The sequence below is a fragment of the Pristiophorus japonicus genome, chromosome 7 (genome assembly GCF_044704955.1).
Source record: "Pristiophorus japonicus isolate sPriJap1 chromosome 7, sPriJap1.hap1, whole genome shotgun sequence".
Taxonomy (NCBI): Eukaryota; Metazoa; Chordata; class Chondrichthyes; family Pristiophoridae; genus Pristiophorus; species Pristiophorus japonicus.
Genome location: NC_091983.1, coordinates 249,273,404 through 249,299,282, shown reverse-complemented (window position 1 = coordinate 249,299,282; position 25,879 = coordinate 249,273,404). Strand labels below are relative to the sequence as shown.

At 47.3% G+C, this 25,879-nt stretch overlaps 2 protein-coding genes across 2 annotated transcripts in view; one reads left to right on the top strand and one right to left on the bottom strand.

The window, feature by feature from the left end:
- The window catches only part of LOC139266717 (dynein axonemal heavy chain 6-like), a 580,613-nt gene that overhangs the window by 456,851 nt on the left and 97,883 nt on the right, over positions 1–25,879 (bottom strand). The gene's annotated exons all lie outside the window — the stretch shown is intronic.
- Positions 10,632–12,396, top strand: LOC139266971 (uncharacterized). Its single transcript, XM_070884612.1, has 3 exons — positions 10,632–10,916; positions 11,183–11,342; positions 11,661–12,396. Exons 1-3 carry the CDS (start codon positions 10,683–10,685, stop codon positions 12,281–12,283), a joined length of 1,017 nt encoding a protein of 338 aa, XP_070740713.1. The 5' UTR covers positions 10,632–10,682; the 3' UTR covers positions 12,284–12,396.

The window sequence follows — 25,879 nt, the reverse complement described above, 5'->3', positions numbered from 1 at the left end:
GCTGTCGGACAACAGGGATGTTAATGGCTTGTGGTCCGTTTCTAACTCGAACCTTCTGCCAAAAAGGTACTGGTGCATCTTTTTCACCCTGCAGACACATGCAAGTGCCTCCTTTTCGACCATCCCATACCCGCTTTCTGCTTGGGAGAGCGACCTGGAACCATAAGCCACAGATTGGAGTTGGCCCTCATCATTACTCTGCTGCAACACGCACCCAACCCCGTAGAATGATGCGTCGCATGTCAAAACCAATTTCTTACAGGGGTCGTACAGGGTCAATAACTTATTAGAACAAAGCAGGTTCCGCGCCCGATTGAAAGCCCGTTCCTGACAGTCCCCCCAAAACCAATCGCAACCCTTACGCAAGAGCACGTGTAGCGGCTCCTGCAATGTACTTAAGTTCGGTAGAAAGTTCCCGAAATAGTTCAATAGTCCCAGAAATGAACGCAACTCCGATGTGTTGCTGGGTCTGGGCGCGCGACGGATCGTTTCCATTTTGGATTCGGTAAGCTGGATCCCATCTGTGGCAACCCTCCTGCCCAAAAACTCGATCTCTGGGGCCAAAAACACACACTTGGACTTTTTTAGTCGCAGGCCTACCCAGTCCAGTCGGCGTAGCACCTCCTCCAGGTTGTGGAGGTGTTCCTCGGTGTCTCGACCCGTGATAAGGATGTCGTCCTGAAATACGATTGTTCCAGGGATGGATTTGAGCAGGCTTTCCATGTTCCTCTGAAAGATAGCGGCTGCTGAACGAATGCCAAACAGACACCTGTTGTAGACAAACAGCCCCTTGTGCGTGGTGATGGTGGTCAGTAGCTTGGATTCTTCGGCCAGTTCCTGGGTCATGTAGGCCGAAGTGAGGTCCAACTTGGTGAACAGCTTGCCGCCTGCCAGCGTGGCAAAAAGATCCTCCGCTCTCGGAAGCGGGTATTGGTCCTGAAGGGACACTCGGTTGATGGTGGCCTTGTACTCACCACAGATCCTGACCGAGCCATCCGTTTTTAGAACAGGGACGATGGGGCTTGCCCAGTCGCTGAATTCAACGGGCGAAATTATGCCCTCTCTTAGTAACCTGTCCAACTCACTCTCAATTTTCTCCCGCATCACATACGGCACAGCTCTGGCTTTGTGGTGCACTGGTGTGGTGTCCTGGGTGATGCGTATCACTACTTTGGTGCCTTTGAAAGTCCCGACGCCAGGTTGAAATAATGACTCGAACTTTTGTAGGACCTGTGAGCCTGAATGTCGCTTCACAGATGAAATGGCGTGCACATTCCCCCCTTTCCAGTTCATCTCAGCTAGCCAGCTCCTCCCCAAAAGCGCAGGACCATTTCCCGGGACAATCCAGAGTGGCAGCCGGTTCTGAGATCCATTATATGTGACCACCAACATTGCACTGGGATAATCTCTTTGATGTACGTCCGTAATTGCGTGTCAATGCGTTCAAGTTTGGGTCTGCTAGCTCTGAGTGGCCACAGTTTCTCGAATTGTTGGACACTCATAAGTGACTGGCTGGCTCCTGTGTCCAGCTCCATGCGTACCGGGATGCCGTTTAACAGTACTCTCATCATCATAGGTGGCATTTTTGTGCTTGAGCTGTGGATGTTTGCCACTTGACCCGCTGAACTTCTGCGTCCATCGCTGTGCCCCAGGCATACCCCTGCCTTGCAGACCCCTCTTGTGGTTCATCCACTTCGTAAACCAGCCTCGCTGCGAGCTTCCTGCACATCCTGGCTAAATGTCCACTCAAGTTACAATTTCTGCAGATGAATTGTTGAAACCGGCAGGTCTTTGCAGCATGTCTGCCCCCGCACCTCCAGCATGAGCTGAGATTGTTGTGAACACAAGAGCTGTTACCAGGCATTTCTCTCTGATTGTCACTTTGATTACTTTTGAGCACTCTGTTTGTGGGTGTCAATGGTCCCATCCCGGGACGTATTGTCCCTTCTGATGATGTAAATGTCCGCTCAAACTGCCATTGTCTCTGTTGAGGACCCAGCCTAGAGTCTGCTACTGCCTGGGTGGTGTCGAATTGCCCTTGCCTGCGGGGTTCAGAGTCGCGTTTCCCATGTTAACTCCCTGCTCCATCTCCACGTTGGGAGCAGAGTTGCGCGTGTATATGATCTTGGTTTCCTCCTCCCCGCCATGAAGGTTTGAGCCATCAACGCTGCTGCTTCCAAGGTCAAGTCCTTGGTCTCAATTAGCTTCTTAAAAATCCCGGCATGACCAATGCCCTCAATGAAGCAATCCCATAACATCTCCCCCCTGCAGGCGTCTGTGAACTTACAGAGGCTGGCCAAGCGCCGAAGTTCCGCAACGAAGTCCGGTATGCTCTGCCCTTCCCAATGTCGGTGCGTATAGAATTGGTGTCGGACCATGTGTATACTACTCGCCGGTACTCACCGATCAGTTTGCTGAGCTCCTCGAAGGTCTTGTCCGCCAGCTTCTTGGGTGTGAGCAGGGCTTTCATCAGCGCGTACGTCTTAGGTCCACAGCTGGTCAGTAGATGCACCCTCCGCCTGTCAGCCGCTGCCACTCCCAGCCAGTCCTTCGTGACAAAACTCTGCTGGAGCCTCTCAACGAAATCGTCCCAGTCCTCACCAACACAGTACCGTTCCTCCGTACTACCGGTGGCCATTCTCTTGAGTCGTTGATTCCCGTTTCTCGTCGCCAAATTTTGTGTCCTTACACACTACAGCAAATCAACACGAGGCACATACTGGAGACAAGGTCACTCTGTGACCTGTACCTTTATTCACAGGACAAGAAGTGATGACTCTGCGTGGGACCTCCCTTTATATAGGAGTGTCTCCCACAAGTTCACCCCCTATGGTCAAGGTATGCATTTCTCAGGTGTATACAGTGTACAGTGTTGTTACATAAAGGTTACAGTTATGTGAAGGTTACAAACATGACACATACAATACAGGATCCTCTGTGATAAATAGTATGGACTATATAGAACTGCAAACACAAATAAATGGTCTAAAAAAACAACTACGGAAGATTCTAAGGGAAGAGAACACAGTGATAGGCTCAGAGCTACACTAGGACCAGCTATGACGGTCCATTTAAAAGAGATTATTGCTGAGCTGGAAAGACACGCAAAAACAGTAAATGCACTCATACGGGAGGATAGGAATGCCTCGGACCAGAGGAATGCAAGGAATGAGGTGTGTGTGCTGTACGGGGCACGGTTGTTGGGCGAGGGCCGTAACAACCTGGAGGATTTAAAGCAAGGTTTAGTCCCCTCCTGGATCAGCAACAAGCACCTCGCAGCCCTCCACCCGTTTAGTAATTCACTAAGCCCGTGTCAGCTCTGTCTAGCCACCCTGTCCCAGTGGATTGCGGGTGTTCCGATCACACTATCATGGGAATATTAGTGAGGATGCCGGTTATGAGTGGGACAGCCCGATCCGCACTGGTATACAGAGTGGAGCACATTGGGGTCATTCACGGGGGTGCACAAATTCATTTCACAGCGGTCCCACCTTATGATACTTAAGGGGTTGATAGTGGATAGGCAATGGCAGACATTTAGGGCCCAAGTTTCGAGCCGCGCCTAGAACGGCGCAGTCCCGACCTGGACGCCCGTTTTTCGTGCCACAAAGTGCGCCTAAAAAAATCTTCCAGATTCTCCGGCTCCCTGCAGGTCGTTTACAGCTCGGCGCAGCGCAGCAGGAGCTGTAGGGGCGGAGCCAGGTCCCTGCGCGGAAAACAGTGCCGGGACCTCTGCACATGCGCACTACAGTAGGCACGCATATGCAGTAGCTCCAGGTGCCCAAAACTGTGTGGGAGGGGCCGAAGCACGCAGCCCCTAGCCCTGGCCGAATGGCCTCACTGGGGCTGCGTGAATAAGGCTCCTCCCACGGCCAGCTCCTGCTTCCTCCCGACCCGACTCGACTCCCGCTTCCCGCCCCCCGCCTCCGGACCGGACCCGACCCGTCCCCCCGGACTGGACCCGACCCGACTCCCGTTTCCCCCCCCTCCCCCTGCCCCCAGACCGCACTAGACCCGATCTAACCTCCCTCCCCCCGACCCGACCTCCCTCTCCCTCCTTCCTCCCCATCTCCTTTCTCCCCACCCCCATCTCCTTTCTACCCCCCATCTCCTTTCTCCCCCCGCAATCTCCTTTCTCCACCCCATCTCCTTTCTCCCCCACCATTTCCTTTCTCTCCACCCCCCCCATCTCCTTTCTCTCCCCCCCCATCTCCTTTCTCTCCCCCCCATCTCCTTTCCCCCCCCATCTCCTCCTCCCCCCTCTCCCCCTCTGCTCCCCCCCTCCTCCCCCTCCCCTCGCTATCAGAAACACAGACACTGACAGACAGAGAGTGAGAGACACAGACAGACAGACAGACAGACAGACAGAGAGATAGAGACACTGGGGTGGGGGGGGGGACATCCCAGCACGCTGTTGGAGGGCTCCCGGTGCTGCAGTCGGTAAGTAGAAAATGTTTTATTTATTGACTTTTTTTAAAAAAATTATTTCTTCTTAATTTTTTTTGATTGCTTTATTGGTTGATTTATTGATGTTTTTATCATTTATTATTGATGATGGCTCTTTATTTGTAAAACTGAAGTGTTTAATGTTTGTAAACTTCCCTTTAAACCCCCACCCCCCCATTCCCTACGCCTGATTTGTAACCTACGCCTGATTTTCTAAAGTGTAGACAAAGTTTTTTCGAGCGTACAAAAATCTTCACTTACTCCATTCTAAGTTAGTTTGGAGTAAGTTTTCACTGACGAAACTTTGAAAACAGGCGTAAGTGGCCGGACACGCCCCCTTTTGAAAAAAAATCTCTTCCAAAGTGAAACTGTTCTAACTGACTAGAACTGGAGCAAACTAAATGGCGAGAATTCCGATTTCTAAGATACTCCGTACTATACCAGTTGCTCCTAAAAATCAGGAGCAAATCATGTCGAAACTTGGGGCCTTAGAGACCGCATGGATGAACGACAACAATTGTACATTCCTGTCTGGCGTAAAAATAAAAAAGGGAAGGTGGCTCAACCGTGGCTATCAAGGGAAATCAGGGATAGTATTAAAACCAAGGAAGTGGCATACAAATTGGCCAGAAATAGCAGCGAACCTAGGGACTGGGAGAAATTTAAAACTCAGCAGAGGAGGACAAAGGGTTTGATTAGGGCAGGGAAAATAGAGTACGAGAGGAAGCTTGCAGGAAACATTAAGATGGACTGCAAAAGCTTCTACAGATATGTAAAGAGAAAAAGGTTAGTAAAGACAAACGTAGGTCCCCTGCAGTCAGAATCAGGGGAAGTCATAATGGGGAACAAAGAAATGGCAGACCAATTGAACAAGTACTTTGGGTTGGTATTCACTAAGGTGGACACAAACAACCTTCCGGATATAAAAAGGGTCAGAGGGTCCAATAAGAAGGAGGAACTGAGGGAAATCCTTATTAGTCGAGAAATTGTGTTGGGGAAATTGATGGGATTGAAGGCCGATAAATCCCCAGGGCCTGATGGACTGCATCCCAGAGTACTTAAGGAGCTGGCCTTGGAAATAGCGGATGCATTGACAGTCATTTTCCAACATTCCATAGACTCTGGATCAGTTCCTATCGAGTGGAGGGTAGTTAATGTAACCCCACTTTTTAAAAAAAGGAGGGAGAGAGAAAACTGAGAATTATAGACCGGTCAGCCTGACATCGGTAGTGGGCAAAATGATGGAATCAATTATTAAGGATGTCATAGCAGTGCATCTGGAAAATGGTGACATGATAGGTCCAAGTCAGCATGGATTTGTGAAAGGGAAATCATGCTTGACAAATCTTCTCGAATTTTTTGAGGATGTTTCCAGCAGAGTGGACAAGGGAGAACCAGTTAATGTGGTATATTTGGACTTTCAGAAGGCTTTCGACAAGGTCCCACACAAGAGATTAATGTGCAAAGTTAAAGCACATGGGATTGGGGGTAGTGTGCTGACGTGGATTGAGAACTGGTTGTCAGACAGGAAGCAAAGAGTAGGAATAAATGGGTACTTTTCAGAATGGCAGGCAGTGACTAGTGGGGTACCGCAAGGTTCTGTGCTGGGGCCCCAGCTGTTTACACTGTACATTAATGATTTAGACGAGGGGATTAAATGTAGTATCTCCAAATTTGCGGATGACACTAAGTTGGGTGGCAGTGTGAGCTGCGAGGAGGATGCTATGAGGCTGCAGAGTGACTTGGATAGGTTAGGTGAGTGGGCACATGCATGGCAGATGAAGTATAATGTGGATAAATGTGAGGTTATCCACTTTGGTGGTAAAAACAGAGAGACAGACTATTATCTGAATGGTGACAGATTTGGAAAAGGGGAGGTGCAACGAGATCTGGGTGTCATGGTACATCAGTCATTGAAGGTTGGCATGCAGGTACAGCATGCGGTTAAGAAAGCAAATGGCATGTTGGCCTTCATAGCGAGGGGATTTGAGTACAGGGGCAGGGAGGTGTTGCTACAGTTGGACAGGGCCTTGGTGAGGCCACACTTGGAGTATTGTGTACAGTTTTGGTCTCCTAACTTGAGGAAGGACATTCTTGCTATTGAGGGAGTGCAGCGAAGGTTCACCAGACTGATTCCCGGGATGGCGGGACTGACATATCAAGAAAGACTGGATCAACTGGGCTTGTATTCACTGGAGTTCAGAAGAATGAGAGGGGATCTCATAGAAACGTTTAAAATTCTGACGGGTTTAGACAGGTTAGATGCAGGAAGAATGTTCCCAATGTTGGGGAAGTCCAGAACCAGGGGTCACAGTCTAAGGATAAGGGGTAAGCCATTTAGGACCGAGATGAGGAGAAATTTCTTCACCCAGAGAGTGGTAAACCTGTGGAATTCTCTACCACAGAAAGTTGTTGAGGCCAATTCACTAAATATATTCAAAAAGGAGTTCGATGTAGTCCTTACTACTAGGGGGATCAAGGGGTATGGTGAGAAAGCAGGAATGGGCTACTGAAGTTGCATGTTCAGCCATGAACTCATTGAATGGCGGTGCAGGCTCGAAGGGCCGAATGGCCTACTCCTGCACCTATTTTCTATGTTTCTATGCTTCTATTGTTCTATGTTTCTATGTCATAAAGTGGGAGCACACTATGACAGGTACCGACCTCTCCGGGTGCCGGAGCCGGGGTGCACACATAATACTGTGCCCCCAGGAATTGAACGTCTATTCCAGACCACAGTGTGGGTTTAAAGCTGCTGTCGCACAACCTATCAACTGTACCATGAAGGTAACGGCACAAGACCGTGTTCCTCCACAGGTAGCATACATAGGGGGTGGGACATATTGTGTCACCACCAGTGCGCCCCACTACCAGCGTGGACAGTACATCTGGTGTCCGGTGAGTGACAGCAGTTTCTGTTTTAAACCCGAGGCAGAAGTTCAAGTGGCCCAGGAACAGATTGTCTCCATTCCTGAACCCTCCACTGTTCACCTCACTGTAAGTGACAACATAACAAACCTGTAAGACTATGTTGCACATTTTGGATACGAAATCCCCCCTCTACCCGAACATCTTACCGCCCTACTGAAAGCTGCAGAAGTATCACCGAAACATTTCTATACTTTAGAACAAAAAACGATTGAGATAGGGGGCGAGATTTCGGAGATCACAGTTCCACCCTGGTGGGATATTTTCAGAAATATAGGAGGTCCCAGCCGGAATCAAAATAGCTCCCCACGTTTTAGTTATCTGCCAGCTCGCGATTATTCTTTATCTGTGGTGTACTACCTGCAGGGTGAGAGGCAGAGGTTGTCGGTCCTGGCACCAGAGGGTGCTGGACAAGTCCTAGCTGAACTTAAGGGTTGTATCAGGGAGGAAAACACAAAATATGACTGGACATTGCAGAAAATTCGCAGTTACCCGGTCAGATCCGGTTTAGATTCCACCTACTGTAAAAAAACGCAGAGGTCAAGTGTGAAAAATGTTTTTACTATGTGTGTTTTACTGTGTATGTTTGTGAAACTGGAGTAATGTAGGGGCGTTGGACCCCCTCCATGCTGTAATGTAACTTATGACTGAAGTTACCTGTAAACAGTAATACATTTCAAAGGGGAATGTACGTTTGGATTTAGCTAGGTAAATAAATCACAGGGGAAGGTTGGCTCTCGGGAATCAAGAATTGTGTTCACTTAGGATGACACTCTGTGGCGAAGAGTGTCAAATGGGGGACTGTAAGATTCCAAAATTCGTGGAAATGCCCCCCCCCCCCAGTGTTTGGACTCATTGAAAAGGAAATTCAATTTGGGACTATTAAGCAGAAAGTTTGGGATCCCAAAATGCTTATGGAAAAAATCTACGAGTTTTAACCAAGTTTAGGATTTTTAAAAGGTGAATGTGAGTCTGTGAGAAAAGGGGTGCGTTCAACCTCTAAAAGGCCAGTTTGGATGTTGGAGCTAATCAAGCTGTCTGGGGACATTTGAATTAAACAAATTGTTTGGGGAATTGTGTAAACTCTGTAATGTCCTTACACACTACTATAGATTCACACGAGGCACATTCTGCAGACAAGGTCACTCTGTGACCTGAACCTTTATTCACAGGACCAAGAAGTGATGATTTTGCGTGGGACCTCCCTTTATATACCTGGATGACCAGGTGAGGAGTGTCTCCCACAAGTTCACCCCCTGTGGTCACGGTGTGCATTTCTTAGGTGTATACAGTATGCAGTGTTGTTATGAAGGTTACAGTTACATGAAAGTTACATACATGACAAACTCAAAAACTCTGCTCCCTAGGAGACATTAACATTTGAACAATTGACCCAGAGATAGCCAGCTATAGCACTAAGCATGAAACCCATCCAGCACATGCATAATGTTAATCACCTATCTGGCCTGCATGGAAAACCCAGGCCTAGGCAGACAACGTAAATACCAAAACTAATTTTTACTCGAATTCAACAGATTGACACATCCTAAACAAGTGATCGTTAACGAGCCGGCCAAAATTTAACAAAGAATTATCAAGCCCGCCAAAAATAAGACAAAGAATCGGGTTTGATTTGGCGGGCAGGTTAGAAAGGCTCTCCAAGTATAATTGGGGCCCTGTTTTACGGGTTAGTCAGAGGAGCCTTCTGAGCAACTAAGAACCTCCGTTCCATCAGCGTCTTCGGCCTCGACAGCACTCCTAGGTTACACTGCCCTGCTACCGAAGAAGGAAGAACATCATCAAAAAGGCAGAGGAAAGCAGTTCCCAGCGACTTCGGACATCATCAACTCATCGCGGCAACAACTGACCACAGCCAACGTGGTAACATCGAACCACCGCGATCGACGAATCCTAAGAAAGAAACTACTCGAGAAGAAACCGAAGACTCGAAAGTTTTCCACTCTACAATCTATTCCTGGCTTACAACCGGTGAAACATTACCTAAAGTAACCCAAAGCTCTACTCCTACCAGAAGAAAGTGGGTACGTACCCCATAAATCCAAACCGCGCTTTACCGCATCAGCGGACTCAACCCAACTGAAGACTACGCAGCAAGAAGTCTTCCATGACGTTCGGGGCACGGCAAGCAGAACCTAGCGAGTCCAGCGAACCCCAAAACCGCGAACCACCGCTAACTGTCAATAAGAGGATTGGTGAGCATTATCCCTGTTGCCCTAGAGTTTAACCTAGTCAGATTTAGGCATTGGGAGGTGGGAGGTGTATTATTTTCTGTAACCCCTTTTGTATGTGTAATAAAGTGTTCTTTATTTTAGAGATTGTAAGTTTTGACATTGTACTTTTCTTTCCCGAATAAGATCAAAGTTTCTTGCACCAAAACCAGTTGTCTGTGCACTTTGTCACATCCCCAAATAAATCCAAAGTCTAGAACCCAGGGAGTGGGAGCGATTCGAACTGCTCAGGTCAGAAGTGAACCTGACCCCCACACCACCCCCTACAGCTTTTAATTTAGCCTCTAGGTGGCAAAATAAGCTATGAGGAGGACACAATGAGGCTGCAGAGAGATACAGACAGGTTGACTGAATGGACAAGAATATAACAAATGGAATGCAATGTGGGGGAAGCGTGAAGTTTGCACTTTGGTAGGAAAAATAGAAAAGCAGAATATGTTTGAATGGCGAGAGACTGGGAATGTTTGCATTCAGGTGTCCTTGTACGTGAATCACAGAAAGTTAACATGCAGGTACAGCAAGCAATTAGGAAAGCAAATGGTATGTTAGCTTTTGTTACAAGGATTAGAGTATTACTGCAATTATACAGGGCATTGGTGAGGCCACACCTGGAGTACTGTGTACAGTTCTGGTCTCCTTACCAAAGGAAAGACACACTTAGAAACATGGGGCTAGACTTTCCACTTTCAGGCTAAGGCCGAAAAAAATGGGCCTTGTTCCAGCGATGCGGGACCTATCGCCCGTGCTGATCGCCGGCTCAAGGCCCATTTTTTTTTGCGATTTTCCACTCGGCCTTACCCCAGCAATGTCAAATGGGCGATGTGATTTCTCGCCGATCTCACGATCGCCCAAAGAAAACGGAAGTGAATTTAAAAAAAAGCTTCCCTAGCAACGCATTACTGCGCATGTGCAGGTTGATTTTTTTTTTAGGTTGATGTTCTTGCCCGTGTTTTGGGAGGTCAGGGGTCATCACACATGCTCAGAAGCTCTGTGAGGGTCGGGGAGAGAGAGAGAGAGGAGAAAGCATTTTTCGTGGCAATCTGTTGGTAGTAATCTTTAATGGAGACATCAGGGGAACAGCGTAGAGCCAAGCTTTTTAGAGAGGAGGCCAATGAGGCCCTCGTGAATGTAGTCAGCACCAGGTGGGAGGATCTGACACGGGGTGGGCATGGGAAACCTCCATCCCGTGCAAATCGCAGGATTTGGGTAGAGATTGCCGACGTGGTCACCAATGAAGCCCGGACACCGGACCAGTGCCGCAAGCGTTGGAACAGCCTACTTGCAGCCGCGAGAGTAAGTTGAAATTTATATTTATGTATTGTTTAAATTATATAAATAGTAACTAGAATCTGCAATATTATTTGGTTACATTTAAACATAACTAAATTATGAATAAATTTATGCAGCCCAGCATAAAGTTAAATGTTGTAGTGTGAAATATGCAACGTAATGCTAATTTGTATTAGAACATTTAAATCTGTCATTCTTAAATGTCTTCAATGTCTTAAATTGCCTGCTCCATTTGCTTATGCCGTGCAATGTTATCGTATCATTTACAGAAGATGATCTCGATGAATAATCGGGAGCAGCGCAGGACGGGCAAGGGCTCTGCAATATTGCACACTCTGACTGCCTACGAGGAGCTCGCGGTGGCCTTGGTGGGACCAGAAAGCCATTCGGTCACATCCCGTGGTGTGGCCGAACCCACCCTTGAGACATGTGAGTAATGAGAAATGTGCATTGTTCAATGTGTGAATCATTAGTAGATACGGAAAATATCGTAGTTACGCATGTAATGTTATGCAATTAAAATGTAATTTGATGTTATGCAATGTTATGCAATTACAATCTAATGTTATGCAATTATAATATAATCTGATATATAATGATGATGTACTATAGATGTTCAAATGAGGTCACGTTAAAGCTTGTGATCACCTGTGCATATGGGGTAAATGAAAGCATTGAATGTTATTACTTAGAGAAAAATTGTAATGCAATGAATTGAATAGTTAATTGTTGTTTATCAAATTAAAGGTCAAGTGGTCGTCGAGTCCTTGGAGTCGACTGCCATTGAACCGTCTCCTACATCGCAGGAGGCTGAAGAAGAGGAGGAGCCACTGCAAACTCCTGCTGCTGTGCTTCACCAGGAGGAGGAGGAGGAGGAGCCGGAGGAAGAAGAGGAGTTTTTTTTGTGGGTGGGGAACAACCTGCGGCCAGCTCGGTTGAGATGGAAGAAGCACCGGGACCAAGCGGTGAGCAGGTGGCGACGCCAAGGCGCGTCACATTGCAAACGCCGACTCCACGGAGGTCCAGTCAGCGTGGCGAGCAATCGCCTGCCTTGGGGGGGCCAGACAGAGAGCTTGATTTCCCTGTGCAGGGAGACGGTCGCGAATGGTCGTGACCTTATCCAGGGGTTCGAGGGATTCTCAGCGAACTGGAGCCAGTTCTCTGCAAACTGGAGCCAGTTTCCAGCATCCTGGAGCGAGTTCTCCCAGAATTTCTCCAACTGGTCTTCTGAGCAGTCACTGGTTGCAAGGGAGACCTTGGAGGCTATTCGGCAGCAGACAGCCGCAACCAGTGCCCTATGGCATGCGTTGCTGGCTGGACATGGCGCTGCACCCCAAGGTGTCGTGTCTGCTCGCAACGAGACCCCCTAGCACGCAAGCGAATATGGAGGACACAGTTCCTCTGGACTCGGAAGTAGAGGCTCAGGCTTCTGCCTCCTCTCCGTTACCTCCACCACCGCAGGAAGTCTTGACATCCCACTCTGCACGACGTCTTGGTGTCGGTCTGCGTAGACCAAAACGGGCGGGTGGGGTGCGAACACGGGGTGGGACAGGATCTGGAGGGAAACGTGGCCGCAGGTAGGGAGGGGGAAGTTCTTTTCTATGTAGTTCACTTGTTTTAAAATGTTCACTTGCTGTTATCAATTTATTTTACTCTTATTATTATTGTTACTGTTATTGTTATTGCCACTAAATTGGCCAATTTTATTCAATAGTTAAATGTTCACTTGTTCACTTTCCATTCTTTTTTAAATGGTCACTTGTTAGCATGACTGAAATGGTCACTTGTTATCATTACTTAAATGGCCACGTTGTTCCTTAAAATGTATTTCTTCTTCTTTTAATGTTTTGGGGATTTTGAGGGAAGGGTGGGTTGGTGTGGGGGGGTGGGGGGTTGGAGGAAGGGTGTTGTCCATTAGTTGTTTAAAAAAATGTTTGTTTCTCAATAAAAAAAATATTTTTCTACAACTTTTGTACCTTCTCTCTTAGTTACATAAATTTTACAATGTACAGTTTTTCATGCATATTTGTTTGTTTATTCAGTTTACCCACGCAAATGAAACTTTTGATTAACCGTAACTGTAACTGAACGTTTGAATATCAACAATAATAGTTCATGCGAAGCGTTCATTAATGAGGTGCTGACGCAAAAGCTTAGCGGCCGTGTCCCTGGCTACCGGTCCTCGGGAAAGGTGTGGTGGTACCGGTGCTAGATCGCCATGCTGATTAAGCTCCCCTATGTCCTCGCCCACGTCCTCTCCCGCTTGTTCCTCCTCTTCATCTTCACCAGCTGCCTCATCTGTCTCATCTCCTTCTGAAGGTGCACCTGCAGCATGATCTGGCATTATTTGTCCTCTCTTTATAGCTAGGTTATGCAGCATGCAACACACCACAATAAACTCTGCTATTTGATCAGGGTGGTACTGGAGGCTGCCTCCCGAATGATCCAGGCATCTGAAGCGCTGCTTTAGGACTCCAATTGTCTTTTCAACGATGTTGCGAGTCGCTGTGCTTCAGTGACAGGATTACAAAGAGGGGTCATGAGCCAACTGGCAAGGCCATATCCTTTATCACCCAGCATCCAACCGTGACATTCTGGCTGATTGACAAACAGGTCAGGGATAGCACTTTCACGTAAGATGTGCGCATCATGGATGCTGCCAGGAAATGTAGCATTTACTGTCATAATTGTTTGATTGTGGTCGACAACAAGCTGCACATTTAGTGAGTGGAACCCCTTTCTGTTACAAAACACCTCTGCATTCTTTAAGGGTGCTTTCAGGGCAATGTGCGTGCAGTCTATTGCTCCCTGCACCTTGGGGAAGTCTGCTATTCTCGAGAAACCCAAAGCCCTCTCGGTCTGTGCCTCCCTGGTCATTGGGAAGCTTATGAAGTCCACCCTGCGAGCATAAAGGGCTTCAGTCACCTGTTGAATGCAGCAGTGTGTAGCGTGCTGAGAGATATGGCAGATGTCGCCAGCTGAAAACTGAAAAGATCCCGATGCGTAAAAGGCTAGGGCAGCAGTAACCTTCACCTCAACGGACAGTGTGGTTCTGATGGTGCTGGAAGGCTACAGATCATCCTTAATGAGTTGACATATCTCATCGATGACCTCCTTCCGGAATCGCAGCCTCCTAAGACAAGCATTTTCAGACAAGTTCAGGTCGGATTGCTTCTCCAAGTACTTTCGTTGGCTATACGGTCTCCTCCTCTGTCTTCGTTTCCGTCTACACATTACTGTGCCACCTCTTCGATTGATCCTTTCAGTAACCAGTGTGTGAGCAGTTGCAATTAAAGGCAGGGAAAGCATAGGCCCCATAATCACCATCGATAATTACTTTCACTAATTTTAATAATCTCTCTACTCTATACTCTCTAATCACTGTAGTCTGCCCTCTCTGTACCAGTCAGTTTGATAGGCCCCAACAATATCATTAAATAACTTCACTATGTAAAAGCTATTTACTAAATTATTCCAAAATATGAGATCTATTTAGCATAAATAAATTGATAATACCCATTTATATTCCCTGTCCAAAATTTCTGAGTACAATTTTCTTCAACTTTACTCTCTAAATAACTCAGAACTATTCTCCACCCTTCCTCCGAAGTTAAATATGGCGTCCGTAGTGCCCATTTCCCTCTGTAAGGCCCTGAAAAAGCAACTATTTTTGAGCATTCTTTTGGGCCTTGCATCGGCCCAGCGAAGTGCATGCTAGGTGCCGAAACTTGGAATGGGTCTTGTGTGGCCGATCATTTGGGCGATCATCTCGGCGATCAAAGTGGAAACTTAGGGGCCTGTTTTTCCGGCGATATTTTGGGCCTAGTTTCCACTTTTTGCTCAAAATGGGCGATAGAGGTCCGTTTTGGGCCATAGGTGGGCCTTAGATGGGCAATGTGAAGTGGAAAGTCTAGCCCATGGAAACATAGAAATTTACAGCGCAGAAGGAGGCCATTTTGGCCCATCGTGTCCACACTAGCCAACAAAGAGCCGCACGGCCCTTGGTCAGCAGCCCTGAAGGTTACATATAAACCTATGAACAATGACGGAAAGGCAAAGAGCACCCAGCCCAACCAGTCCACCTCACACAACTGCGACACCCCTTATACTAAAACATTCTACACTCCACCCCAGCCATGTGATCTCCTGGAAGAGGCAAAAACCAGATAAAAACACAGACCAATTTAGGGAGAAAAAAATCTGGAAAAATTCCTCTCCAACCCATCCAGGTGATCGAAACTAGTCCAGGAGATCACCCTGGCTGTATTCTATTCCCTGCAGTACTTACCATTATCTCTGCGCCGTCCAACAAAAGGTCATCCAGTCTAATCCCAACTGCCAGCCATAGGTCCGTAACCCTGCAGGTTATGGCACTTTAAGTGTCCATCCAACCACCTCTTAAAAGTGGTGAGGATTTCTGCATCCACCACTCTTCCAGGCAGTGAGTTCCAGATCCCCACAACCCTCTGCGTAAAGAAGCACCCCCTCAAATCCCCTCTAAAACTTCCACCAACCACCTTAAAACCATGCCCCCTCGTAATAGACCCCTCCATCAATGGAAATAGATCCTTATTATCGACCTCTGTCTTGAATTTACTCAATCTTACTGGCCAAGAATTTCTCGTGCTCTCTCTTAGCATTGAATAAATTTAAGACAGAAATAGACAGTTTCTTAAACGATAAGGGGATAAGGGGTTATTGTGAGCGGGCGGGGAAGTAGAGCTGAGTACATGATCAGATCAGCCATGATCTTATTAAATAGCAGAGCAGGCTCGAGGAGCAGTAGGCCTACTCCTGCTCCTATTTCTTATGTTCTTACGTTCTTATTCCTAATACCCTTTTTTAATTTTGCCTCTTAACTTTCTATATTCCTCAAAAGATTCTAAAGTATTTAGCCATTGGTATATGACAAAAGTGTCCCTTTTTTTTCTTAATCCTCCCCTGTAAACACAGAAACATAGAATATAGGTGCAGGAGCAGGCCATTCGGTCCTTCGAGCCTGCACCGCCATTCAATATGATCATGGCTGATCATGCAACCTCAGTACCCCACCCCCTGCCTTCTCTCCATACCCTCTGATCCTTTAGCCATAAGGGTCACATCTAACTCCCTTTTGAATATGTCCAATGGGAATAAGTCTCCAGACATCCAGGGAGCCCTAGAATTATTTTTCCCAGCCTTTTTCCTTAAGGGCACGTTTGGCCTGAGCCTTCTGGATCTCCTCCTTGAATGCCTCCCACTGTTCCGACACTGATTTACCCACAAGTAGCTGTTTCCAGTCCACTATGGCCAAATCACTCTTTAACTTAGCAAAATTAGCTTTTCCCCAATTCGGAACTTTTATTCCAGGCCTATTCTTGTCCTTATCCATAACCAACTTGAATCTGACTGAATTATGGTCACTGGCACCCACTTGTCTTGGAGGGAGTGCAACGAAGGTTCACTCAACTAATTCCTGGGATGAGGGGATTGCCCTATGAGGAGAGATTGAATAGACTAGACCTATATTCCCTAGAGTTTAGAAGAATGAGAGGTGATCTAAATGAAGCATATAAAATTCTTAAGGGGCTTGACAGGGTTAATGCTGAGAAGATGTTTCCTTAGGCTGGGGAATCTACAACACGGGGTCAGTCTCAAAATAAAGGTTTGGCCATTTAGGACTGAGATGAGGAGAAATTTCTTCACTTAAAGGGTTGTGAATCTTTGGAATTCTCTACCGCAGACAGCTGTGGATGCTCAGTCGTTGAGTATATTCAGGACAGAGGTCAATACTGTTATGTCTTGAATAAAGAGTCAGACTAGATACTGCAAGCTCAAAGTATGGTGTGACCATAGTCCTTTATTACAGGTCTCAGAGTGTCTCTCCAGCCTGTGAGGCCTCCTTATGTACAGGTGCTCCCAAGGGATTGTGGGATCCCTTGGGACTCCAGGGGATGGGCCCTCTGGTGGTTAAACATGGTATTTACAGGTTTACATATATAACAACACTCCCCCCCCCCACCCCCACCCCCCAAAGTCAATAGTGTAACTAGTTATAATGTGAGTCGATCTGAGGCCTTCCTTTCCCTGGTTGATCGTCTCGGTGCAAATGCTGGTTTTGGTGAGTCGTTTGTTGGGCCCTCGCTGGACTGCTGTGCAGCTGGCCTTGCTAGGCTGCTGGGCGTGGTGAGTCCTTGTGGGTTGCTGCAGGTGATGGGTTCTGCTTCGCGGTCAACCGCTGGGTCGGTTGCCAATTGTGTGTGTGTTGCAGGGTGGAAAAAGATAGAGTCTATTGTGGATTGCTCTGGATAGTCCGTGAATCTGGATAGTCCGTGATTGGTCCAAGTGTTTCCTGCAGGTGAGTCCATTTGACCACAAACACCCTACTCTCCTTTTTGGCCACATGGGACCTTGTCCATAGTTGAACACAAACACAGGATCATTAATCTCGATTTCGCGTGATACATCGTATGTATTCTGTTGAAGCCGCCTGCGCTCTACTTGTTCGTGTAAATCAGGGTGGACTAACGAGAGCCTTGTCTTAAGTGCCCTTTTCATAAGCAGTTCAGCGGGAGGGACCCCAGTGAGCGAGTGGGGTCTTGTGCGGTAACTAAGCAGGATTCGGGATAGGTGAGTCTGCAGTTACCCTTTTCAAGTTCTGCTTGATTGTTTGCACTACTTGCTCTGCCTGACCATTGGACGCTGGTTTAAACAGGGCAGATGTGATATGTTTGATCCCATTGCGGGTCATGAACTCTTTGAACTCGACACGGGTGAAGCACGACCCATTGTCACTCACAAGGACATCAGGCAGGCCATGCGTGAAAAACATGGCCCGCAAGCTTTCAATGGTGGCAGCGGACGTGCTTGCCGACATTATCACACATTCAATCCATTTGGAGTACGCATCTACCACCACTAGGAACATTTTTCCAAAGAATGGGCATGCATAGTTGACATGAACCCTGGACCACGGTTTGGAGGGCCAGGACCATAAACTTAGTGGCGCCTCCCTGGGTGCATTGCTTAACTGTGAACATGTATTACATTTGTGCATGCAGGACTCTAAGCCTGCATCGATACCGGGCCACCACGCGTGGGATCTGGCTATCGCTTTCATCATTACAATGCCTGGGTGGGTGCTGTGGAGGTCACTAATGAAGGTGTCCCTGCCCTTTTTGGGCACCACTACCCGGTTACCCCATAGAAGGCAGTCTGCCTGCATAGACATTTCATCTCTGCGCTGCTGGTACAGATTTATTTCTTCCTGCATCTTTAACGGGACACGAGACCAACTCCCGTGGAGCACACAGTTTTTTTACTAAGGGGTCCTGGCTCGTCCATGTTCTAATCTGTCAAGCGGTAACATGTGATTGCTCACTCTTGAATGCTTCCATTATTACCATAACTAAATCTGCGGGCTGTGCCGTCTCCACCCGTGGTGAGCAATGGCAGTCTACTGAGAGCATCGGCACAGTTTTCTGTGCCTGGCCTGTGGCGGATGGCGTAGTTGTATGCAGACAACGTGAGCGCCATCTCTGGATGTGGGCCAATGCATTCGTATTGATCCCCTTACTTTCAGAAAAGAGAGATATAAGTGGTTTATGGTCGGTTTCCAATTCAAATTTGAGCCAAAACAGATATTGATGCATTTTCTTTCCCCCATAAACATACGCTAACGCTTCTTTTTCGATCATACTGTAGGCACCCTCAGCCTTAGACAGACATCTGGATGCATAAGCAACCGGTTTCAATTTCCCAAATTCATTTGCTTGTTGCAATACACACCCGACCCCATATGACGACACATCACATGCTTACATAGATCATACAACACAAGCAATTTGTTTGAGCATAACAATTTTCTCGCTTTCTCAAAGGCATTTTCTTAGCTTTTACTCCATACCCATTCATCACCTTTACGCAGTAAAGAGTGCAGTGGTTCTAACAATGTGCTAAGACCCGGTAAGAAGTTACCAAAGTAGTTCAGGAGTCCTAGAAACTACCGCAGCTCCCTCACGTTCTGTGGTCCCGCTGCGTTCTCGATTGCCTCCATCTTCGAATCGGTGGGCCTGATGCCGTCCGCCGCAATTCTTCTCCCCAGGAACGCCACTTCAGGCAGCAGGAAAATGCACTTCGAGCATTTTAGCCTGGGCCCCACACGATTAAGTCGACTAAGAACCTCCTCCAGGTTCTGCAGGTGCTCGATGGTGTCCCGACCTGTAACCAAGATGTCGTCCTGGAAGACCACGGTGCACGGGACCGACTTCAGCAAGCTTTCCATGTGGAACATCGCCGCGGCCAATCGAATCCCAAACGGGCATCTGTTGTAAATGAAGAGACCTTTGTGCGTGTTGATGATTCCTCCTGCTCCTGCGTCATGTAGGCCGAGGTCAACTCCAGCTTCATGAACGTTTTGCCTCCCGCCAGCGTCGCAAATGGGTCATCTGCCTTTGGTAGCGGGTATTGATCCTGCAGGGAGAAACGATTGATAGTTACTTTGTAATCACCACAGATTCTGACGGTGCCATCTCCCTTGAGGACTGGAACAATCGGACTGGCCCACTCGTTGAATTCGATCGTCGAAATGATGCCCTCTCGTTGCAGCTTGTCCAGCTCGATCTCCACCCTCTCTCTCATCATGTACGGTACCGCTCTCGCTTTGTGATGGATGGATTGCGCCCCCGGAACCAAGTGGATCTGCACTTTTGCTCCTTGGAACTTCCCGATGCCCGGTTCGAACAGTGAAGGGAACTTGTTTAGGACCTGGGCACATGAAGTGTCATTAACAGACAGTTCGGATGTTGTCCCAGTCCCAACGTATCTTTCCCAGCCAGCTCCTGCCGAACAGCGTGGAGCCATCGCCCGGTACCACCCAGAGTGGTAAATCGGGCACCGCTTCATCGTAGGAGACCTTTACTGTAGCACTGCCGATTATGGGAATCAGTTCCTTTGTGCACGCTCTCAGTTTAGTACGAATGGGAGTCAGGACTGGCCTTGAGGCCTTGCTGCACCACAATTTATCGAAAGTCTTTTTGCTCATTATGGACTGGCTCACATCCGTGTCCAGCTCCATTGACACCGGGAGTCCATTTAATTAAACCTTCAGCATTATCGGGAAACACTTTGTGGTGAATGTGTGCACTCCATATACCTCTGCCTTCTCGGTCTGAGGCTCTGGTTCATCGTGATCCACCGTGGATCTGTCCTCCTCTGCAACATGGTGGTTTGCAGGATTAGCAGGGTTTGCAGCTCGCCTACACATGCGTTTGAGGTTTCCCATTGTCCCACAGCCCTTGCAAACGTATCCTTTGAAGCGGCATGAATGGAAATGATGATCACCCCTGCAGTGCCAACAAGGTGTTAATGGCATTGCATTCACCACCCTTGATGGTGGACTCAGTCATCTGCGGGTATGCAGCTGCAGGCATGTAAGTCCTGACCTGTACATTTCGATTTGAAAACAAGATTACTTTGTTCACAGTACTTGCAGCAACATTAGTGTGCTGAGAGATTTGTTTGGTATTGGCACTGGTGGCGATAAACGCCTGGGCTATCGCTATGGCTTTACTCAAGGTTGGGGTCTCTACAGTCAAAAGTTTGCGAAGTATTACTTCATGGCTAATGCCAAGTACAAAGAAGCCCCTGTGCATGTGCTCCAAATTTGCAATGTCCTGCAAGGCGTCTTAGCTTGGCTACGCAGCTTGCCACTTCCTAGCCTTCAGACCTCTTGTATGTTAGAACCGATACCTCGCCATTAGAATGCTTTCCTTCAGGTTTAGATGCTCCCGACCAGTGTGCACAAATCATCATACGACTTCTCTGTGAGTTTCGCTGGAGCGAGCAGATTTTTCATGAGGCCATACGTTGGTGCCCCGCAAACGGTGAGGAGGATCGCCCTTCATTTGGCAACGTCCGCTTCTCCTTCCAGCTCGTTGCCAAAGATGTATTGGTCGAGTCGCTCCATGAAGATTTCCCAATCATCTCCCTCCGAAAATTTCTCCAAGATGCCCACGGTTCTCTGCATTGTTGCGGTGGGGTTCGTTATCTGTATCTCGTCGCCAGTTGTTATGTCCTGAATAAAGAGTCAGACTAGATACTGCAAGCTCAAAGTAAGATGTGACCGTAGTCCTTTATTACAGGCGAGGCCTCCTTATGAGCCATGAACTCATTGAATGGCGGTGCAGGCTAGAAGGGCCGAATGGCCTACTCCTGCACCTATTTTCTATGTTTCTATGTTTCTATGTACAGGTGTTCCAAGGGATTGTGGGATCCCTTGGGACTCCAGGGGATGGACCCTCTGGTGGCTAAACATGGTATTTACAGGTGTACATATATAAAAGATACATTTATGGGAACAAAGGAAATTAAGGGATATGGGGATAATGCGGGAAGGTGGAGTCGAGGTAGAAGATCAGCCATGATCTTATTGAATGACGGAGCAGGCTCGAAGAGCCAAATGGCCGACGCCTGCTCCAATTTCTTATGTTCTTAAGTTTGAGATTCACACAGGGGTTATAAAAATGTAGAAAGATGTTTAAATTTCCTTAGGGATTTGCAAGCATTAAAAAAAGCACTGCATTTGTAAATGCCTCCCAGTGAATGCCAGAATTATTAGTCAGTCATCATGCATCATGGGAATGACTTACAGAACATTCAAGATTACTTCTCCGCATTTATGTTGCGATTTAAATCCCTCAATTAGACCATTTCCTTGTAATCGCTCCTAGGTATCCATCATTGTCTATGTAGTTCTCCTTAGCTGGGTCTCCATGCAATTCAAGTGGACTTAACAATGCCGAGCTCAAACAGTGAATGAGTGTCGGCAGAATGCAGCCTTTCGAGGGTGCGACACGCCAGGAGATCACTTGGACCAAGTGTCATCTGTGAAACCACTTTCCTTCTATATAATAATATTGGGCCTGAATTCGGCCCCCTACGGGCGTGTACAAGGTGCGCACGTGCCTGTGGGGCCCTTGCAAGTTTCGGGTTGAAATTCTTACGACTGTCAACGCAAGACTTTTAAAGCATAGAATAATAATTTTTTTTCAATAATTTAAACATTTGAAATCCTATCAAATAAGGTAAGTTTATTTTTGGGCCCTTTAAAATATATAAATTTATTTTTCAAAAAAATTACATTTTTGTTTTAAATAATTAATTGCATTCCATTTTGATTAATTTTAAATGTGATTTTTTGAATTTATTTTCAGTGTTTGTGTGTTTTTGGGGGTATTCCCATTCATACTTATGGTGGTTCCGTATATATGAAAGTCATATGAATGGGGAGCCCCTACTCTGATAGGTTGGGCCGGCCCACATGATCCCATTGATGCACACGAAGCCCATAGGCTCCTGGGATACATCTGCTTTTACGAAGGCCTTTGCATAGAGGGCCAGAACAGCAAGCCTCAACCTCAGGGACCAGGTACTTTCTGAAATTTGAGGCAGATGCCTCCGACCGCAAAAATTTCTGGGCCATAATGTATCACCATCATAGGCAGTCCCTCACAACGAGGATGACTTGCTTCCACGCCTAAAAAAGGATGAGTTCACAGGTGTTTCAATGAAGGACCTAATATTCCAGGTCCTGAACTACATCCTGAGGGGTGGAAGATGCCTGTGCGTGGATTTTTTTAACGTGTGGTTGCCGTTGCACACCAGCCACCACACAGGCTTGACAGAGCTAGGTCTGGTCCAGTGGCAAGGGATATCGAAGGGAGACCTGCTCTGCTGCACGGACCCTAGTGCGCACACATATCGCAGTGTGGGCTGGCCTGTGCTGCCCCTGGCCCCGAACTCACGCCTCTCCTGGGCTCCGATCACGTCCCTCTACAGTCCCTCGCAATATCCGCCCACGCTCCAATCACCGACCTGGACCTTGATGACGCCATTCTTCGCTGTCATCGCCCTCCTGCACCAGCTTGCACTGCTGCTTGAAGTGGCCCTCCACACTGCTCCCAGGCCGCCGCTCACCGCTACTTTTATGGCCCCGACCTGCCGCTGGTGTTCTCATGCAGGTCGGGATCTCCATGCCTGGTGGCTACACTATTGGATCATAGCAAAGGTAGTTTTAGTTTCAAAATGATGTCATGCTGCTGCTAATGGAGCGTGGGGTTTTCAGGCTTCACAATGCTGAAATGCTGAACATTTCTGAGACGTTGAGTGATATTTAATTGAATTCTTTGTGGGGGGGTATGGGAGTGAGCGGAAACCTGTGGAATAATATTTTTTTTTATAATAATGAATAACATTTTCAAGGCATGAGTTATTAAACTCAGAGTGATGCAAAAAGTGAATTCTCCTTGAAATAGAGATGAGTGATGGATCGGAAAACTGCGATGAAATCCTGCAGGGAGTGGCATTAAGCGTTGAAGTTTATGTCCCTTATGGCCCAAGCAGTGGCATTAAGTGTTTCAGCGGAGTTGGGTTTTGGAGGCCGTGCCATGTGAGAAGGATCCAAACGTCAAACCACTGTCTTTTGGTCTGATTTCTCTATTCAGCTCTATCTATGTGTGTGAACCTTTTTTCAAACCCTTCAATACGTAAAACCAAAGTACAGATCTATTCTACAGATGCTCACATAGATTCATGCAGAATTGAGCCGGAAACCACATCTCAGGAAAATTGTGAGAACCAATTTGTGCCACAAGTCAGATTGCTGTGCCTGGCTGCATCTTGCAGAATGCAGTTATAGTGAGAATTGCCACTCCCTGTTCGAGGAACTGAAGGCAAATTGTTGACCTGGTTAGGAAATTGGCTCAGCGGTAGGAGACAGAGGGCTGGATTTTCCGGGCCTTTGCGCTCCGGCTTTCGCCCTGAAGCGGCGTGAACGGCGGCGTTCAGGTCTCCTGCGCCCCTTCGTAATCCTCTGATCGGGTTTTGTGGCGGCGCTCAGCAGCACCTCCGGGATGTGCAACGCCTCTGATTGCGACACCGTCCGAGTTTTGACTCGAACACGACCCGTACGCCTAGAATCGCGCCTCGCAATGACTGCCCGGGAAATCAGTGCGGTCCAACCATGCCGACGGCAGTGATGAAAGTAAAATGCTGTACAAGTAAGTGCGAGTGTTTATTCTTTTAATTTTATTTAGCGATTTGTGTTGTGGTGGCGTGGACAATGGTTTGGGAATGTTTTTGTAAGGTCCTCCGTCTCCCCCCAGGCCTCTCTCGGAGCGCACATGGCCCGGCACTTTAGTTCATAAGTTTCCCATTTATGTGCATCGAAAAGTGTACAACGCCTCCTTTCATGCTGCGTCCCCTGACGCAGAGCCCAGATGGTAACAATTCCTTACCACAGTACAAACTATACCCGGCCGGTAACTTTCCCACCCCACCTCAATTTTCGCCCAAAAAAAAGAAAAGCCAAAAATCCAGCCCAGAGAGTAGAGATAATGGGAAGGTACTCTAATTGGCAGGATGTGACAGTGGTCCCACAGGGACAACTACTCACAGTATTTATTAATAACTTACATAATGGGATAGAGAGCCACATATCCAAGTTTGCCGATAGGTAGCTTTGTAGGCGGTGCAGATGGAAGCATAAAATTACAAAGAGATATTAATATATCGGGGCTAAGATTCTGGTTGGAGGCTTCCTTCAGACGAGCACCTCTGACCTGAAAGATTTTTGCGAAAGCACCTGGTTGTCCTGGAGACGACTTGGATTCCGGTCGGAGGCCTTCTTTTCCCGCGCATCGCTGCACGTCCATGTCTTGGAGATACGGACGGAGAAGCTGGAGTCAAGTGGGACTGGACAACCAATCACAGTACAGTATTCTCATTGATAGTAATGGGATCTCCGTATCTCCGAGTTCCTATTACCATCAATGAAAATACCCGCTAAAACGCCCAAACGCAACATAAAAAATTTTAAAAATACCTCACATATTTAAAACTAATTGAAATTAAAGTAATTTTATTATTTTGATTTTTTTTTTTAAAGTGTTTTAATAGGGTTTAAAATAAACTTACCTTAGGGGACAGGGTTTTTAACATAAAAATGTGCAATTCAATTTTATTTTTATATGTTTTGAACTCTTACACTGGTAAAAATAGGCTATGCGCCTGCTTTTACCAGGCGCAAGAATTTGAAGGACATTCGATGGGCATGAGTTGGGCAAATAGCCCAATCTCGCCCGGGCGAACGTGCTTCCTGCGGGGATGCGGAAGATCTGTCAAGAAAGCTTGACAGATCGGAAAAGCCAGTTTTCAGCACATGCGCATCGCGCCCCGAAAACCGGATTTTGCGAGGCCTTGCCGGATTCGTACGTATTCCATACGGACCCAGCGAGGCCGGGATTTCAGAGCCATTAAGTGAATGGGCAAGACTGTGGCAAATAGATTTCAATGTAGACAAGTGTGAGGTCATCCACTTTGGACCTAAAAAAGACAGAACAGAATACTTTCTAAATGGGAAAAACCTAGAAACAGTGGAGGTCCAAAGAGACTTAGGGGTCCAGGTACATAGATCATTTGGAAAGAGGTGACATGATAGGTCCAAGTCAGCATGGATTTGTGAAAGAGAAATCATGCTTGACAAATCTTCTGGAATTTTTTGAGGATGTTTCCAGTGGAGTGGACAAAGGAGAACCAGTTGATGTGGTGTATTTGGACTTTCAGAAGGCTTTCGACAAGATCCCACACAAGAGATTAATGTGCAAAGTTAAAGCACATGGGATTGGGGGTAGTGTGCTGATGTGGATTGAGAACTGGTTGTCAGACAGGAAGCAAAGAGTAGGAGTAAACGGGTACTTTTCAGAATGGCAGGCAGTGACTAGTGGGGTACCGCAAGGTTCTGTGCTGGGGGCCCAGCTGTTTACATCGTACATTAATGATTTCGACGAGGGGATTAAATGTAGTATCTCCAAATTTGCGATGACACTAACTTGGGTGGCAGTGTGAGCTGCGAGGAGGATGCTATGAGGCTGCAGAGTGTCCTGGATAGGTTAGGTGAGTGGGCAAATGAATGGCAGATGAAGTATAAT